Source organism: Motacilla alba, chromosome 5 (genome assembly GCF_015832195.1).
Source record: "Motacilla alba alba isolate MOTALB_02 chromosome 5, Motacilla_alba_V1.0_pri, whole genome shotgun sequence".
Taxonomy (NCBI): Eukaryota; Metazoa; Chordata; class Aves; order Passeriformes; family Motacillidae; genus Motacilla; species Motacilla alba.
In genome coordinates, this window is record NC_052020.1 from 38,744,385 (window position 1) to 38,764,293 (window position 19,909).

Genomic DNA, 19,909 nt, shown 5'->3' on the forward strand with positions numbered 1-19,909 from the left:
ATAACAGAGTCTCACTGATCCCAATCCTTAAAATAATCCAGTCTTGGTGAAATGACTAAACAGCTTGAGCTGGATCCCAAACAAAGGAAACCCTGGGTTTTATACCCTCACAGTCTAAGCATGGGAACATTTGGGCATCCTTGGCTCTTGCCATGTCTCTGAGTGTCTGGTCACCTGGCTGGGCCACGGGTCCCTGAGCTTGTCAAAGGGTTGGCAGTTCATGGCCTCTTGCCTCGGACTCCAGCCATCCAGAGAGCTTGGTCTGCAGCTTACACTGCAGCTGCAAACCAAGCTACCTGCACTGAATATAGTCCTCAATGTATTTCCACAGTACAGTGAAATGGTTTTTTACTGTTACTGCTGCATGGCCATTTAATGAGCTCCAGCTTTTTGGGATTGTGTTAAAAAAATCAGTCTCAGAAGCTATTACTTTCAGTTTCGTAAGCTTAAATAAATGAATCTGTCTAAAGCTTCAGGTCGCCACAACTGTGGCTGAGTGGTCCAATATGATAAATGCCAGACTTTATAGATTCCCTGATAGAATCCATCTGCAGGGCCAGAATGGCACTGAGGCAGCCCAGTCTCTGAGGCTGTTGATTCTGGGTGTGGAATCACTTTTCCCTGCCTTGTACAACAGAAATGTGCTTCAGCTTGAGTGAAAATTGATTTCACAGTGCAGGCTTTTGTTAGTATTAATGCAATGCCTGCAAGCTGATGGGATAATTACCGCAGAAAAAGACATGCATCTAACTTGCTTGCAGACTTCATGGAGTTACCAGGCGGCTCCAGCTGGTCAATAGTCTTTTTGCTGAAGTGCTAGGCTGCTAGTATGACTTCTCCATTAAGCCACTCACTGCACATTTAAAGCTGAGGGAGATAAGTGTTGAATCTTGACGCTGCAAATCAAATTTTCATGTGTTCTGAAAGGCAGTGAAGCCATATTGCACATCTTGGAGGGGCTGGAAAAAAAGAAACCATTCCAAAGTAGTTCAAGGCAAGAGATGACAGCCATTTACCAAGAAGCGACCACAGGTTTTTTTTGCAGTCCACCGTGGATCAGAAGAGGCTGTGCTCTGAGGGAGCCTCAGGAAACCTGATTTTGCTAGCCTTGACAGCTGCTGTTGGGTTCCATCCATGGCATGATGGTTTTCATTGCCTACCAGCACCAGCAGCAGGAGTGTGCCACGAGCAGCTGTGCTGGCATGGGAGTCAAGAGTCACATATGGCTCCAAAGCTACGGGCTAGCCATAACCGAGTTAAAGTTTACAGGACCTGAAGGTCACTGATTCAGCTCCTAATGTCAAGACCAGAGGCTGCCAGCTTCTTCAGGTGCTCTGTCCTGGTCACGTACAGATGACGAGCTAAAACCAAAGTGCAAGTTTTTAAAATTACTCAGTTCTTTATTGGTTTTTTTAGGTACATTGCAAAGACATGTACGTCTCTGGAATTACTAACTTGGTATATGTTTTTGGTGAGCTACAGTGAACTCCTGGAGTTTCCCATCACTATCTGCAAGGACAGAGCAGCAAGTCAGAGCAAAGCAGAAACAGAAACCAAGTATTAGTAGGAAAGCGGTGTTTCCACGTGTGCTCTAACAAACTGGGTTAATGTGTCTTCCGCGTTGATTTATGTGGAAAAAAGGAGCTCAGCAGACTGAACGTTTCCATAAGGTTCCGGCACACTATTCACCTGTACGGTAACAATCCATATAAAAAAAGGTTTACTTGAAGAGGAATCAGGCTGCAGCTAAGTACTGCAGTCCCGGTAACCATCGCAAGGGAACCGGGGAAAAGCCCAGGCCCCTCTGCTCGGGGCGGGGGAGCAGACGGCGGCGGGCGGCAGCGTCGCCCCGCCCCGCGCTCGCCCGGACCCGCGCGGTGTTTCCGGCCGGGGCTCGTCACGTCCGGGCGGCGGAGATGCCGGTAAGGCGGGTGCTGGGGGTGGTCCGGCCGCTCCTGCGGGACCTGCCGACCCCTGTGGGCTGCGGGAGCCCGGCGAGCCGCGCAGCGCGGGGGGACGCTCCGGCCCTCCTGCCCTTCCTGTCCCCGCTGCCGGGGCCGCCCCTCACGGCTGCGGCCGGACCCGCGCCCTGGGGCGGGTGGCACCTGCCCCGCCGGGCCTCGGCGCTCCGCCCTGCCCCCGTTCCTCCCCGGGCCTCCGCCGGGCTCCTCCCGGCCGGGGCGTGGGCAGCCGGGCCTGGCGGCGCTGGCGTTGTCCCCGTGGGTCACTCGGGGCCCGCCTGGCGGGCACGGGCTGGCAGGAGCAGCGGGTGGCCGCGGCAGTGTCGCCGGGCCAGGCCCGCGGCGTGCGGAGGGCTGAGTTCCTCTGCGCTCGCTCGCGTGCGGGGTGTCTTGCCCCTTCGCGGCAAGTGAAGCTCCGTGCTGCAGTGCTGCTGTCAGGAGTGTGAGAGGAAAGCTTTTAGGTTCTCCTTTTTAGCTCATCCAGTATTCTTGTTACTTTTTAGCGTAGTCAATAGATTGGTAGTTGTGTTGGAAAAGGGAAAAAACTGTATGTAGTTCACATTTTTCTCCCATCGGCAGTGTTTGAGTGTTTTCCCAGCGGGCAAGAAAAGCTTGTTCTCATGTTTCCCTTTTAGCACAAGCATCATATGGGTATTTGTGAAATAAGTTCTTTTATCTGGGCTCATCAGGAATTTCAGTTTCTGATTCTGTGAAATATCTCGACTGATAGGAAGAAGTGATGTTTGCTGCTGACAGGTTGTTTATGTATGGCTTCCTTTTATCAATAATTTGGATAATTCCACTGTGTTGTGGGCTAAGAATTCAGCTTCCTCATATCTTGCATACTTTATGTGATTTGCAGTTGATCCCATAAGTTTCCAGAATGAACAAGGCAATTATCCATTAAAAATTAGTGATTTCAAAGAAAATGTGGTAAATAACATCTCAACACCATTAAATTAATTTTTAAAGGCTCTTTTCTTGATTCAGTGAAAATAGAAATCCAGGAACCTCAGTTAATGAGTTTTACCGATACCTCAAAGTATATTTTACAGTTGCATCAACACATGTTCACTTCTTTTTGCTTTGCTCTTGTTTTTCAGTTCCTCTTTCTTTATGTTTCCTTTTTTGTTGTTTTAGGTTAAATTAATTATTTCCGCAGCAGAGCTTCTTGCAGAAGGACCACCACACTGGTTTGCACTTAGGAAAATATGAAAATAAGCAGGGAGTGTTGTTCTCTCTGAACTAAAAAAAAAATCATTAAAAAAAAAATCTGTGCCTTGCTGAGAACAGCTGCAGGAGTTGGACACTTGAATCAATGTTATCGGATGAGTTAGAATCCAAACCTGAGGTGAGCAATTATGAACTGAGTTTGGTTCCCAGGAATGTTTATGGGCAACTCTTAGAGTCAATGAGTTTACTCACATTGCTGCTTACGTACTAATTTTCCAAGTGTTTTCAGTGACCTCTTCTAATGCTTCCATGCTTTGATTTGAATGGTAAAAAATTAGAAAATATTGCAAGTTTTTTTCACCTCCTTTCAAGTATCAGCCAATATTCTTGCCTGTTCTCAGGTTACAATTTTTCCACTATTACAGCACTCTTTTGTTATGAGAATAAAATAAATTAACAAATTGACTATTTCTTTCCCTCAAACCAAATTGACTCTACTTGGTTTTGGACAATCTGAATTAATCTATCAGCATCAGCCAGTCCTGTTTCCATTAAGCAGTTGGCAGAAGTGGTAGGCAGCAGCCCACAGGGGATCCCGGTTGCTCGGTGTGAGGCTGCTGGACTGTTCCAGGTTCAGCTGGGCATGAATTGCAGGGACATTTGTGCATGCACAGCTGGCCACAAACAGGTAAAGCATGAACATACACATTATCACATGCACAGGGAAAGCATCAACAGCTATGGTTTGCTAGTGGACTATAGCTGCACCCTCATCACTTGACTCTTGTGCCTACTCACGTTCACATGTCTGCCAGGCCTACAGTCCTGCCCAGAGCCAGGGCTTTTAAGCCAGTTTCTGGCTGGAATAGTTTTTGATTTTTTTCCCAGACTGTGGTAGCCTCCTACCTGCATTAATCAACTAGAAGCTCACTAGCAGTGGACTCACTTGTGGGTAGAATATTTAGGAATGTCTTTGGTAATTAGATAGGAGGGACTGCAGTGATCAGGCACGGCAGTGTACTGACTAGCAGCCAGCAAACATATGTTTGGAGTATCTTCTCTCCCCCCTACCCCTGGTTCATTTATCTCCCTTGATTCCTCCTTTGATCCTTCCCCTAAACATAGCTTAACACATAAGCTTAACACATCCTGCTGTCCTTGTTCTATTGGATAGTAAGTTTGATCTGTTGTATGGAACCCATTCTGATAAGCCATAGTAGCTCTTTCTCTTACCAGTTAATATTTCTGATCGAACCTTTACAAGATGTCACTCTATCAGTGCTCACTAATCAGTTGCTGAGGAGTTCTGGGTTTTGTTACTCTTACCTGTAAAATGCTAGATACAAGTGTCTGCAGTTTGTTACATTCAACACCACCACGAGCTGCCTCTCCTATTTCTTGCCTTATTTTTTGTATTGAATGGCCATTAGCTAGCTCTCTCTGCATTTCCCCACTCAAAAATGCAGGGGTTGTATCACTTGGTGTTCTTGCTTTTCCTGGTTCTCAGCTTTACCTCTGCAGATGGCTAAAGTCCTAGAGCAAAGGACACAGTACAGCTATGAAATACCTTTTGGGGAAGTTTGCAAGACTTAATTGAGTGGGTTTTTTTTTAGTCTTCTCAACAAAAGTCTTGAGTTTCTGTCCCTATAAGCAATGCAGCATGTATCTTAAACTGGTACTCTAAAAAGAATGATGATTACGTGCTGGTAATTCATTACAGCTCATGTGATATGTTAAGGCATTTGTTTCTTAACAGAGCAGCCAAATCCTTTCCAATCACACTGTTCAGGAAAAGTAGCTGCAAATTCGTAGCAGCTCTGAGTAGTCTCAGCACGATCTGCAAAGAGTTCCTCTCTCTTGCCTTGTCACTGATATCTCGTACATTCTATCAATATTCTTCTGAGTTCTGAACCATAAGGTGGGAGGACTTTGTTACTTTTGTCTGTGAATGGATGGGTTCCCTTAGATTATTTCTGACAGCCAAGGACCAGGACAGTTGGAATGCTCATTGCTCATTCCTCAGATAGGAGCTGTAACAGGGCCTTGTCTTTTCTCCACTTGAGTAAGCTATTTGTTAATTAGGCTTGTTTACATAATAGTCCTATTTCCTCATGGTAGAGTTGCATTTCCTTCCCAGCAAGCCCATAATAAGAGTTTGCTGGTTTATTCTCCAGAAGAATCAGGCCTGGTAAATAATAAAAGTTACAGTGGTTGTTGCAGAGGGCATCCTTTCTGTAGATGCTGTCTTCTAAACCATATTCCTCAATCTTGATCGAGGCTATTTTATACTAAAAATTTTGATTTATTTCCATGTATACATACACTTTTTTTTTTTTAGTCCTGATTATGAAACTTGGGTGTTAACTTCGTACTATTTTGTATTGCTTTGATGTGAAACTGGTAGATGCCCTTTTTACACTTTTCCCGAATAGCAGTTTAAATGTCTCTGAAAGTAAATAATGATTTTATATCCTCTAGTGAGCCATGGCATCACAATTCTTATGGCCACAGATGTTTTTTCATATACCCTACCATGTGAGAAATATATTAATTAACAGCTAGCTGTATTTCTGTGACATCTAGATAATAACAATCAAAGCACTATGTCTCTATTGCTTAGACTTCTTTGCTACTGGTTTTATCCCTAAAGAAGCCACCAACATACCATTGAATATTTAATGCTTGAGTAGAGGTGAATCCTCCCTTCATAGAAAGTTACAAAGTTGCTTGGAGACAATTGTATGAACAGATGGATCTGCTTTTTCTTCTGGACTCCCTGCCCCCAAAGCTATGTAACTGTCATTCCTCAGGGAACTGCTAACATTTGCATTTTGCGTGCTTTAAGCCTTCAAGGTGATTTATCACACTTGCACGTTTTTTTTCCCAGTCACCTCCGCCATACTGGTCCAGTACAGAGTGCTTTCTGCTCTTGGTGTAACTTGCATAATCAAATGAATTGCAACTCTGTTCTGTAAATTGAATTAGTTGTTGAAAAGGGAGGTATTAGTTGTTGTGAAGAGGGGTATTTTAGCCTCTCCTTCTCAGCACGCACAAGGAGAGACACTTGTGATTTAATTAGTTCCCCAGAGGCTGTATGGGAGGAGGGCATCCTGGTTTCTAGGTAACAAGCCTTCTGCCCTGCACACCCTTCAGCTCCAGCCCCTCCTTTCTCCTCCTCCCCCACTAAATTTTCTTTTGACCTCTTTATTTTGCTGTGGTTCACTGGTTAAATTTAGAACAGGAATGGTTTTGATTAAAGACATGGTCCCTGCTGCTCTGAGAATCTAGTCTAGCTCTCCAGCTGTCTAGTGGGAGGATAGATCTGAGGTTCTGGAGAACCTTCTTGCCCTGTCCCTCCCAGCAATCCCTACTTCAGCCAAAGCAGCTGCCTGACACTTCTTGGCTTTTGAATCATCTATTATGGGGCAAACTTAAGATGATCCATCCCAGGTGGCCATATCATCATTTGTTTCTGGTTTGGTTGTTTTGTTGGGTTGGTTGGCTGGTTGGGGTTTTGGTTTGATTTTCTTTTTGGATTTTTTGTGATTTATTTTTTTGGTTGGTTGTTTTTTTTGGTGGTTTTTTTTTTTTTTTTGTTGTTGTTTTGTTTTGTTTGGTTGGTTCTTTTTGAGTTTTGTTGGGTTTTTTTGTTGTTTTTAAGGATTTCTAGTAGAGGTTCTCAGTTCTTTAAACAGTTTTTTGGTTGTTGTTTGTTGTGGGGTTTTTTTTCTTCTTAGGTCAGGGACATTATTTAAGTCTCTTGGTAACACAAGCATTCTGCATTGCTTGCAGTGATAGACCCTGTCATAATCTTGTTGACCAGCAGGGATAACAAGTATTTGCTTAGTCACAAGAGACAATAAATATTTTACCTTTTTCAATATATATTTTATATTTTTAATATATTTAATGTATTTTAATATATTCATTGTCTGTATTATTTACAGAATTTTCAGTGATGTGGTGTTTTAGCTGAAGTAATTAAAGGAGGGAATATTCAAGAAGGTGATATGGCAGAGCAAAAATAAAATTCCTTATATCAAGATGCAGCTGAACTTTGCCTTCCAAGGATTATAGATGCTCTCAGTATGATTCACATCTGTATGATTCACATCTATCCCATAAAGTTCAATCTCTAAAGTCAAGGATGTCCTTTTGCAATATTAAAATTTATTTCAAATTCCAAGGGATGTCTTAGGTATAGAGTAAAGCCACCTCACATGTCTTATTATTCCTTTGATGATCTGTTAATATTCTATACATTCATTTTCTCTAACTATTCTGGTGTCCCAAGATGACCTGTCTGCTTTGCTTACAAATTGTAGCACTTTGGTCATACTGGATCGGTCTCCTCCCTATGTAGGAATTCTACAGTCACCATCTCAGGAATATTTACAGCCCATTTGGGGCATGTTTGTGATGCCAGGTGTTATTTGCTTATGGGATCTGTCAAACTGTGTCATCTAGGAGGTCCCTGCCTTCCTGGTCTTTCAGACATGAGACCACCAGACTGTTCCTGGGTGCACACAGAAGTGCACCTGGGCCTGAACTGCAAAAACGTGCCTGTGCACGCATAGACAGTACAGACATTATGGCTGTGTGGCAGGACAGGGCTTTTGCCAGCACACTGAAACACAAATGGCATTCCTATGGGAAAGAAAGGCCACAAATGGCCTAATCCTGTCCCTACTTATGAGGTAAAAGGGCTTGGCATTTGCTAGCGTATCACACCGTGCCCTCCCTTGGCTGACATGCATACTTGTAGTCATGCATCTGTCCACTCTTTGCCAAACCTTGAGTCCTTCCAGTATCCATCTCCAGGCCTTGGGTTTTTTAATTCAACCTCTGGCCCGGATCTTGGGTTTGCAGATGGTGTTTTTCTCTATTTCACAGGCTATGCCAAAGTGAATTTAATCAAATGAATGTATGCAGAAACCATTTAGGAGCAGAAAGCACTAGAGAGGATGAGATAGACTCCAGTGGTGATGCAGAGCAGCAACCTGCAGCCTGCTAATGTGGTCAACCAGTATTATCCCCAATCCCCTTTCTGTTCCCAATAGCTGTTTCTCTCCTATAATCCCTCCATTTCCTTGTCTTTGGTCCTTCCCCTAAATATCTGTAAGTTTTTGACAATCCCACAGTCTCCACTCAAGATACCTTGATGTTTCACCCAGTCCCAGAATTTCCTCCCTATCCCATAGGAAGTTTGCTCTTGCCAATGAGACATGGGTTCTTGTAACCTAAGATAGCGTTGTTCCTATTTCTTACAAAGTTTCTGGTTGAATATTTTTCAAGGTCTCACTCAAGTTATTCCTGTACTGGCCTATCCATCAGTATCCCAGGAGTTCTGGGTATTTTTACTCTCTCTTGTCTGCAATTTGCTAGAGTTTGTTAGTGTTTGTATATCTGTGCATTTGATTTATCACCTGTCCTGTTCCTAGATTTCTGTGCTGAGAAGCCAATTACCAGATACCCTTATAATTTCCTATTTACTTTCAGCTGCAAAACCCTATTGCAAGAAGCTTAAAACAGCATGACACAATGTTTGTAATGAGTTCTTTCCTGTATTCCAGTTGCTGTAGTTGTCCACAAAGGTATTCAATGATTTTGGACAGGAAGGTTTAGGAAAAATCTGTCAAGATAAAACTAACGTGAAAACTTTTTATTTTGTCCGAATTATTTGAGTTGATGATTGGTTTGCTTTAGTTTATATGAAGGGTTGAGGTTTTTTTATTCCACGTTTTAACAATGGGCATGATTCATGTCGGTTTGTTTCCTTCTGCTTTTTTTGCCCTCTCATAATTCTCTGTACTAGTTTGTCATTACTTTACAAAGCAAATTAAAAGGGATTTCTTTCTTCTGAGCATCTGTTTGTGGTTGCTGCATTTTGCTTTTCTCTAGTGGCTTAATGTTGCTATGTTGAAGTGGAAGGTTTGAAGCAAAGCTTTCTGCTTGTAGGAGGCAAGTTTCATTTAGGTATTTTTGTATAAAAATAGGCAAGTCCATAAAACAGGTGTTTCATGGTGGAGTAAGAAGCAGTAGGGCTCATCAACATAAAAGAATCCAATAATTTAGATCTATCTTAGTGCTTAACTGCTAGACAGTTTTTAGTCTCTACTTCTTTTTTCTGGTTGCCTTGCACATTATTCCTAACTCTCTTTTTACTTCTCTTTCTCCTATTTTTTAATCCTAAATTAGAATGCATGGCCCTGAGGGGGACTGTCTCTTATTGCTTATGTATTTTTTGACAACATAAAAATAGATTCATCTTCTTGCTAGGTCCTCTGGATAATCTTATATCTAAGATGAAACAATTCTAACCTTTCAAACTGCCATCTGGCTTGTGGCCTAGTTCAAATGGCACATTGCCATCTGAATGACTACAAGACTTAATTTGTAGCTTCATAATTGTCAGTGATGACAGCCTGCTCCTAAGGGAGGGTGAGCAGGCAGTCAGTGGTGATCCCAGCCCAGGCAGTGCCCTCACAGACCAGGGCACAGTAGTGCAGCACCTGAGCACAGAAGGCAGAGACCGGTGCTGGAATGCACAGCCCTCAGCCCTAGATAAGGCAAAGTGGTGAACCAGTCCAGGGTCTATGCAGAATCCAGGCAGGAGCAGCAGAAGATGGGGCTGGAGACACAGATGCAGTAAATCTGAGGTTCATCCAGTAGACAGGGCTTGAGGCAGGTAAACCTACAGCACAACTTAGGAAGGGAATGACTGGCCCAGGCTGAGCTTAAAGGGAGCCCCTAGGGAGACAGTGTGGGTGTTGGTCCCAGGGAGACCAATCAGGGCTGTTAAAGCTTCAGGATTCCTAGAGCAGCAGCAGCTCTTTGAAGTAAAAGTGTTTGTGAAAGCATCAGTATTTCTAGTGTTTTTGTGAAAGGAAATGAACATAGAGAAATCAGAGCACAAAATACTAAGTTTTCTTTACAGTTTCTTTGATTTAACAGACTTTCTCTTGGTGTAAGAGAGACTCAAAAGGCTGCTGTTTGCCATAGGAATAATTTGGAATTAGATGCCAATAGTTCTGAAAAGGAAGTACTAAGACAATCACAACATACAAAATAAGAATCAAATTACCTGTGACTGTTGGGTTTTAATCACAAATATACAATGGGCACGTCAGGATTTTTTAGTCTTTTTCTTTTGACACTGATGAACTATCTCACTGCACAGACAACTCCATCTGGGCTCTCTGTGACTGCGTGTTAAAATGTGTCACAATGAGGGTAGTGGCTTTTTAATAACTATCTTGTGCAATTTCCTTCTAAATGCCAAAGATAAAAGTTTGCTACATACAGTTGTTTGCTAGACAGCAGCAGAATCAGCAGAATGCAGGATTTTTGTCAAGGAGTTTCCTAGAGATAAGGAACTTGAGGTTTAACTTTTCAGTGTATTGTTATTGTCCATATTTCTTCATTCAGTGTTTAAAAAAAACCCTGAGAATGTATGTGAGTTAATTTGTTTGATAGAACTTGAAGGCAAACAAATAGATCCTACATATGGGGTTTGAGCAGTATTTTCTCTGAGTGAAGTATGTGTCTGGGTGTGTTACAGCTGGCCCCCTTCTGTCCTTCTGAAGTGTAAATCCCTACAGGGGAGGGATTTGAGACTGTGTTTAAAAAAGCTCATGCAGTTCACAGAATTTTTTCAGTCCATTGCAAAAGTTGGACTGTGTTACCTCCTAACTCTCAGCAGCACTTCCTTTGTTAAATCAAAATGAACACAGGCTGAGTGCTTGTAGCTTTATCCTCATAAACACGGGCAGCACAAAGTACCTGGTTCTGTGTTCAAGGGTTGCTGCCTAAGGAAAACCTTAATGGATTTCTTGGGGATCTATCTCCACACTTCTCATTTCACTTGCTAACTAGGCTGGCTTGGGGTTCATTAGCATATGACACACACTAGAAATTAGTGTGTGCCACTAGAGACCCACTGTAGAGAGCAGGACCACACAGGAAGCAGGTGAGAATGGAGTTGAATAAGAAGACAGGATGGAGTGTAAGAGTTAGGCTGTGCCAGACAACTGAATTGACCAACTTCCTGCTTATGTGCAATGGGCCCCTTTTATCCTTCCCTCTCCATTTTCTTATGTTTGTTCTGCCCTGATCCATCTTGATCTTTTCCTTTTCCTGCCTTTGGCCTTTCCCTTAAACAATGCTTAATAAGTCCTGTACAAATCCCTCCAAATCTTTTGACCAGTCCCAAATTCCTCCCCAGGGAATGCAGCTCAGTTTGTCCTGTACCTCTTTATGCAATAGTCCCCCTTGTTTTGTGTAGTATTTTGGAGAGGGTTTCTTCTGTTAATCCCCTTAGTGGGTGGGTTGGTTGTCCATCTTTGATGGTTTTAGGTGTAGTTGATTTGGATGGGTAAGGCTGTCTGTGTTCTTCCCTTTGTCATCCCAACCGTGTTTCTCTGATTGTTATCTGCTTTTGAGTAGCCAGATGATAGACATCTTCATAACTAGTCTTCTGATTGCTTTTTTTTTAATTTAGAAAAGGCCAGCTTTCAGTTAAGTATTTAAAGACAACGATTTAAAAAATACCTGTACCAAAGGCTGAGTGTGGAAAACATTACCTTGAAATGTTAGACCATAATAAATATCAAGTGGTAAAATGTTAATTAAAAAGAAATATAGCCTAACTAGACTTACTTTGCAATGATCCAGAGCTGTTTATTATATGTTGAATGAGAAGTTTGTAGGTACTTCAGAGATGACAAACAATTCTTTCCTTGTATTAATGAAAATTGAAAACTTTCCATTTATATCTGTGTGAATTCATGGTATTATATTCAATGTCTCCTACAAGACAGTAGGGACTACTGGATTGACTGGATTTAGTACCTTTTAAAATGATTTGTGCTGCTTTTGACCTAATCTTCAGTATGTTTTTTCAGCTGCTGGTTCAGTTTGTTCAAAATACTTCTATTCCACTGGGACAAGGACTGGTGGAATCAGAACCAAAAGACATCACCTGTCTCTCTCTGCTTCCTGTTACTGAGACCTCAGAATGCAACAGACTCATGTTGCCAGGTAAAATCTGTGTGGCAGATCTTTGTGACCCTGCCCTTCATACAGCTGTCTTTACTTCACCACTCTGGCCCCACTCTCTTGCTGATAAGAGATTCAGGATGGAGGAACAAGTTCAGCAGAGTGACTGAATCTTCCCATTTAATAGTGAAGTCTGACTAGTTAGAAACTTCCTCCTCCATTCTGTTTCAAGTTCTGGGGTTTTTTCTTAGGAAAAATAATTTCATAGGTGTCCTTTAGTCATAGTGTATTTATACTTTTATTTACTCTGGTTTCACTTTCCTCATTAGATGATGAAAGAGATCTCACTTCTCCAAGTCACACTAACTCTTCCAAAGATGTTTCTTCATCTGCTGTCTTGAGAAGTCTCCAGGTAAATGTAGGCCCTGATGGAGAGGAAACAAGGGCACAGAATGTACAGAAAACATCTGAACTTCTGTCAACTCCAGAAACTTCTAGTTTATTGCAAGACTTCCAGCCCAGCGACAGCACTTCATTCATTCTTCTCAACCTAACAAGAGCAGGTAATTGTCCTTCTGTTTGTCATCTGGCTGGATATGTCTCAGCAGAATGCAGGAAATACAAGTACAACTCTGTCCCTGCTGCTTATGAAGAGGAAAAATCATGAAATTTGCTGGGCATTATTGGATATTTTAGGAGCATTTTGTCATCAACATCTTTCTACAGTGTAGAGGTCAGTGGAGACTTTTTCAGGGCAGCTATTTCATCCATGCTATGAACACTAATCTCTGAGAAACAAAAGAAATTTCCCTCTGTTACATTATTGTTTCACAAATTTGTCTTCTTTTCTAGGGCTGGGGTCTCCTGCAGAGCACTTGGTGTTTGTTCAAGATGAAGCAGAAGATTCTGGCAATGACTTTCTCTCCCATGATAGCACAGACAGCAGTACCCCATGGTTCCTACGAGTGCAAGAATTGGCCCATGACAGTTTAATTGCTGCCACTCGGGCACAGCTCGCAAAGAATGCCAAAGCAAGCAATAATGGTAGGAGATCCACAGATTGTGTCTCAAATGTTGAATGTTCCATACAAGAACCCTAGTTTCACATTGTTTCTTCCTCTCTTTAATTCTCTCTTGCTTTGAATCAGTTATGACATCTTCAAATCATCAGTGACAGAATTACACAGAACAATTATGCTTTTTTCTTCATTATAAATAGGCTTCTCATTTTTTCTTGGGGAATGAACTCTAGTGGAACCATCTGTTCATTGTAGCCTACTAGTTCTCCAGTACATGTAAAGAATATCTTCTTGCTGACTGCAGCTGCTTGTTTTTCAACTTTCATTTTCACTTTTAAGAGCCTATTTTTAATACATACTGTGAATTATACTTTCTTTTTAGCTCCACTGAGTTTGGAGATCAGTTTTCTGGAGAATTCATAATTGGATTTAGTCACATGCTTTCTGACTTAATTATTTTAATAAATAATTGCACACAAATGCAATATCTCTTATTTTAGCTGCGATGTTTTTAAAAGCGGCTTAGCTAATAGGTGAAAGTTGACTGCTAGTTAAAATTGGTTGTTTGATATTGATATTGAGACCATTTTTACAATTTCTGGTGCATTGGCTTTCTGTTCTTTTTGTGATAAGCCTTATCTGGTAGCAGCTGATCTGATCCAGATGGCTTGTTGGGAATAGTTTTTGGGCCTGGTAGGGTTTGCAAGTCTGTGTCTGATCTCTGGTATAGGATATGCATCTCTGCTAGGCAGCAGCATGTAGGACATCCTAAACAGTTAGTTGCCGGACACACACCTGATTTACTATCCTGTATCATATATGGTGCTGTTTTTTCTATTAAATTTGCCACATTATAGTAATCTGTATATTTTTTAGATTTCAATGGGCTTTTTTTTCCAGGGGAAAATGTTCATCTTTGCACAGGAGATGGTCAGCCAAAAGATTCAAGCCCCATTCCTCATTTATCTCGTGTGGAAAGAAAGCTGAAGTGCACAGTTGAGGGCTGTGATCGGACATTTGTATGGCCAGCTCACTTCAAGTATCATCTGAAAACACACCGGTGAGCAGAGTGAAGCTATTTGTTGTTATGACCTTGAAAAAATGCACTCTGTATTTAAGATAATGTTACGTTTTGACATTAACAAGCTGTGAAGACCTGGCATTATTCATATAAATATTAGATCTGTTGAGGGCTGTAAGTCAATTATGCTGAAAAACTTGGATTAGATACTTGTCTTCTTTCTTTTATTAAATATAAGTGTTCATGAAGCATGAGTGTTCATGGTAATTAAACAGCTTTTTGTTGTTTTGCAGTAACGACCGCTCCTTCACCTGCCCAGCAGAAGGTTGTGGAAAAAGTTTCTACGTCTTGCAGAGGCTGAAGGTGCACATGAGAACTCACAATGGTGAAAAACCCTTTGTGTGCACAGAACTGGGCTGTGGTAAACAGTTCACAACAGCTGGAAATCTGAAGAACCACCTACGAATTCACACTGGTGTGTTTTAGACCTCACCTATTTGTGGTCTGCGGAGGTGGGGTCTTTCCTGAGGAATAAACCACTTCCTCCTCTGTCCTCAAACTATTGGAAGTATTATGTTGTTTACATCTGCCCTCCATTAATGTCCCTTTTCTGTCAATTCACCTTGATCTGTAGGTCAGATAAATCAAGTGCTAATGTCTTCTACTGTCCTTGTATAGTTTCACACAGGCTTTACCTTTCAAATAGTGTGTGGTGATGCTGTATTCTGCTCAGATGCATACTCTGAAGATTCCCTTCCACTAGTGTGATGGAGGGAGGGCTGTGTGAAACTAGACTGTTACCAAGGGAATAGTTAGTGAGCATGACTTATGAAATTGTGTTTTGTAAAGAGGTTATTTGAAACTCCTGAAAGGCTCAATAGCTTAGATAGTAGGAGCTGTACTGACATCTGCCTGACTTACTAGCTTGTGTTACCTATGCTGCTTGTAGAATGACTACATTTATGACATACAGGGAAATGAGGAATGCAGTGGAATGAGTAGCAAAGAAAAGTAGATAAAAGCATTAATTAGAAGGCAGCATTATGGTGTGCAAACTTCTGTTTGCACCAATGCTAATTTGGGATGTTACTGTATGCTGGAGCCTGTATACTCTCAATTCATGCTCAGCTTTTTATAGTAAATAAAACAAGAACCTTTATTTCATAGTACTGTATTTTATACATGGTTTGTTTATGATGGCTCCTCTGGAGAATATGGTCCTGCCTTGTCAGTATTTTTAGAAGATGGTATAGCAGCCAAAGTGCTTTAGCTGTTTTTGTACTAGAAAGTTGTTTGTGAGAGGCACAAAAGTTACTGTTGCAATGACCAGCAATATAATAGTGACCAGCAATTTAATTAATGGCCTGGAAAGTTCATAGTGAATAATCTGTTTTTTTAAGCCTTGGGGTAATCACAACACTCAGACAAATGGCCCAGTTCAGGCTTCTTGGAATATTGTTAGAGATTCCCTGATGGCCTCGCAAGCATTGTATTACAGTTGGTTAACATTTCAAAATAACCTTGACAAGTGTGCGAGAACAAGGCCTCCCTGGTAAAATGAAATGACAGATTATGTGGGTCACCAGCAGCTGTTTGTGCCTTCTGCCTTCCTTAAACACGACCGTATGGTGTGTGGTGTGTTGATGCACATGGGAAAAGGCTGCTATTTTAAAGTATATGCAGTCTAGCTGGAACACATGGTTTGGGGGCAGATGTTGGGATGTAGTTAAAAATTGTGTATACCAATAATAAAATTTTGAATGTGTAGTAACAGCAGCTATATTTTTTTGCAGTTTTCTTTTGCACTTACAGCTCCCAGCCAAGGTGCAGATTGAGTTAATAGGCCCAGCTGATACATGCACAATCCTCCCTGATAAGAGAGCATTCTGCAGCCAGCAGAGTAGTAGCTTCTGGGGAAGTAAATAGTAACTTTCTAAACTGCAAACGGATAATGTGGAATTAAGAGTTTGATCAGATCAAAGGTGTTATCAAATTGCAGGTGTAAATAGCTCTAGGGTGTCTTATAGATGGAACCTGTGCTGTTATTTAGGTCAATGGTAGTTTTTCCAAACTTTTAAAGATTTATAGCAAGCCAGAAAGTACAATCAGTGTTTGAGATTCTGCTACATATTTCAGCTTTGTAACACCAATTGGAACATGCTGTGTTGATCCCTTTTGCTTACAGCTGTCAAATGCTATTGTAAATAAGAGGCTAATAAATGAGCTGTAGGGAGAAGAGTTCTAAAGACAAAGTCACAGCAGAAATACCTTTAAAAACAAGTTTACTCTGAAAGAACTACATATATGTTGTACAATAAATTGTTAAAATAGCTTGCTTAATCTCCTGTGGTCTTGCTATTACTCTTGTACAGGGGTCCAGTTAAAGACTTGAAATCATAGTGTTAAACATAGTATATTGAGTTCTTTAGTGGGATGTTGCAGGCAAAAGTTATGTCTAGCTTTATTAAGAGAGTGTTCAAAACAGATTAATTTTATTGCACTGCATTAATGTAGTAACCTCCCAATTTATCATACTTTAAATAAATCAAAAATAGCTGGGATATAAACTTCAGCCCATGAGAACAATTTGTGCCTTGAATTACAGTTCCTCCTCACATAGATATAAATGACTGACACATCTCTCACAGGATTTTGGCAAGTTCAGCCTGATCTGAAATAAAGTATAGAATCTGATATGAAGGGAAATACAGTTAATGGGATTCTTGGCACTGAGAGGCAGAAAGGGAGCAGGAGCCTGTGAGTGTGTGGAACAGAGAGCTGGTTGTTAAGAACTGCAAATAGAAGATACATCACAGATCAAATAGTTTTATATTACTCTATTATTATTTATATACTTGGAAGATTATCTAGAAACAGTGGTCCCTTGCTTCTGTTTCGATAAATGATGGTGTAAGAATATTTTAAAATAATGCCTCTGTTTCTTCTGGTGAAGAGAATGCTGTAAAAGCCTTAAGGCACTTAGGAAGGATGTGCAATTTCCATGGAACTCTGATATACGTAAGGCCAAACGGGAGAAAGGAGTAAAGATGTCCAGGCTGTTCTCAGGGACTTGGGCAATCAGATTAAGTTGTGATCCCAAAAGAACTTACTAAGTCTAAGAATTTACTTTTCCCTTGTAGGGGAAAAACCCTTTCTGTGTCAGGCACAGGGATGTGGTCGCTCCTTTGCTGAATACTCCAGTCTTCGGAAACATTTGGTTGTCCACTCAGGTAAGAGTCCATCTGACATTCTGTGATCTGTCTGAAAAAAGACCTTTATTGTAGGACTTTGATTTGATTTCCTTAAGAAAAATCCTGGTTTCTACAGAACTTCGGGTCATAGTGTTTTTTGGCTTACCTTTCATGGTGCCTGTAGCCTGTACACTTTAATTTTTTAGGTTGTTTCTGTTTCTAAACTGAAACTACATTTTAAAAATTGTTTCTAAAATGCCATGAAGTTGAATAACTTTTTCATAGCTGCCATTTGGTTATTTAAAAGAGAGACTCTAGCATCTCTGTATATTAACCACAGCCATTTGAATCTGAAATCGCTTTTAAGTGGGTTTCTGCCATAGGTAGACTTTTCCATTAATTTTTCCTACTACATACTTGTAATTGGACAAAAGGTTTAGGTGGAAATGTATTTCACAAGTGTTTCAAAGCCTGTGCCTTCTGTTTTGATTGATCTGTCTTAAATATCATCAGCACACAATGAAAATGGCATGTTTGGGGAATGGGAGATTTTATTGAGGTAATAACATTTGGGATTGAGTTCTCCATGCTTTTTCTGTCCTGTCTCCTTGGCTTCCCTGCCATTGAGCCAAGAAGTATGGACAGCGTGCTTGTATTGTGAAAATGATGAACTGCTCTGTAAAGTGAAAATCCTTTCACAGTGACAAGTCATCATCAAGTCTCTGCTCAGTAACTTAAAGCAGATGCTGCAATTCATTGTGTGATGGCAGGAGACAGCTTCCCTCTGGTCATTTTATTCTAGATGTGGGACATCAAGTATTTCCATATCAATGAGTAAATGACTTCAAATAACTTGTTCCCTCTCATCAATCTGACTTGAAGACTTTGTTATTCTTCAGACTTGAGTTATCCAACAACTGCCATTACTGATATCTAAAGCTCTTCTGTTCTAGAAGCTTATGGCCCTCCCGGAAATGGGAATACATCTCATTTGGTTTTACTGGTAGATTACCACCAGTGGTATTAACAGCCATTTCAAAACTGTTACCAGTTTCTTAGTTGATAAGGTCTCTTCTTCCAGTTTGGTAATTCTTGGGATATTTCTTCCCTCTTTGACTCCAAGGAGTGAAGCCCCATCAGTGCCAAATTTGTGGGAAGACATTTTCCCAGAGTGGTAGCAGAAATGTGCATATGAGGAAACACCACTCCCGAATTGGAACAGCTGGCAGCAGGGAGCGAGAACAGCCAGGTAAAGAAGGGAGCACACACACTCGGGGAAAAGTGCAGGAAAAAAATTAGTGGATGGTTGAAGAAAAGATGTTTGTCCTGATACTATGAGACCACAAGCCAGTAAAAAACAAAAGTCTATTCCTCTTGGAGATTAGGACTGTTTACCCTTCCCTTTTCTAGGACAGAAGACAAAGATGTAATTTTGTATGGTGGTCAAGGGGCAGATATGTTTATTTTTTTCAAAATCAATATGAATCTAGTTGGGGTTTTTTATGTGGATTTTCCCCCTTGGTTATGTTTTCTTGTTACAAGCAGCTTGGGTTTTTACACAATGTGATTTATTTAAAGAGAAAGCCAATCCTGCATAAGATCCCACCATAGTAAGGTTCAAAACAACAAACATAGTATTTTCCATCCAGTAGAGCACTGGCTGCCCAAAGAGTAGGAATGGATAAAGTAGGTGTCTGGGGAAGAATTCAGTATGACTTGAAGTGGGGCAGCGATTGTATCTTATATTGCAGTGCAATTGCATCATGGGCATTCTTTTTTACCCTTTTTTTTCACAATAGAGTCACTGATGGGCAGCAGTTTGCTGGAAGAATCGACAGTGCATAGTAAGAATCTCATCTCCATGAACTCTCAGCCCAGCCTTGGTGTTGAGTCTCTGCACCTGCCAGACACTGAGTCAATTATTGGAGTAGAAGAGGGTGAGACCAGCTGCTCTTTTTTCCGCCCTCTTATATGTGGTGACTGAGATGGGATCGATCATTCCTCCTTGAGGCTCACCAGATTGCAGTGGGATGAACATTGCTTTAACTGTGCACAGAGGGGTGGGTAGATAGTGGATGAATCCTAAAACTGGAGTTGGAGAAGATCTGCTGGACCAAGTTTCTCTCTTGCAGAGTTTGAAAGGAGTTTGAAGTCTGCTTAGGTGTCACTTAGCCCATATTGTGGAACACCATTTCAAAACTGCTTATGCAGTCCATCTCCTAAAGCCTAAAGTGTTTGTTTTGCTGGAGCACCTAGGAGCCCCAGCTAAGGACCAGGACCTCATTGTGCTAGGCACTGTTCAAATATTCAGTATCTTGAGCAACAGGCCTTCCTTCCACCCTTTACCTTCAGAGACTATATTCTAATACATCTCACTGTCAGAAGCTGACTTACTATATGAAATAAATGTACTACTTGATATCATTTGGTTACATTTGCTGTGTTCTGTTCCTGCTTTTCCCAGTAATTTTTCTCCAAAATGGTTTTGGTATATCAAGCTCTTTCAATGGGTCTTCCACATGGTGTTCTGAATATTTTGTTAACTTA

The 19,909-nt window shown here is 41.2% G+C and overlaps 1 protein-coding gene across 1 annotated transcript; it reads left to right on the forward strand.

Moving 5' to 3' along the window:
* Positions 1-1,871: 1,871 nt before the first annotated feature.
* On the forward strand, positions 1,872-19,796 carry ZNF410 (zinc finger protein 410). The gene is made up of 10 exons (XM_038137020.1): positions 1,872-1,922; positions 3,102-3,312; positions 12,038-12,173; positions 12,461-12,694; positions 12,984-13,175; positions 14,051-14,210; positions 14,465-14,646; positions 17,312-17,401; positions 18,486-18,611; positions 19,162-19,796. The coding sequence occupies exons 2-10, from the start codon at positions 3,280-3,282 to the stop codon at positions 19,344-19,346; spliced, it is 1,338 nt and encodes a 445-aa protein (XP_037992948.1). The 5' UTR covers positions 1,872-1,922; positions 3,102-3,279; the 3' UTR covers positions 19,347-19,796.
* Positions 19,797-19,909: the final 113 nt, after the last annotated feature.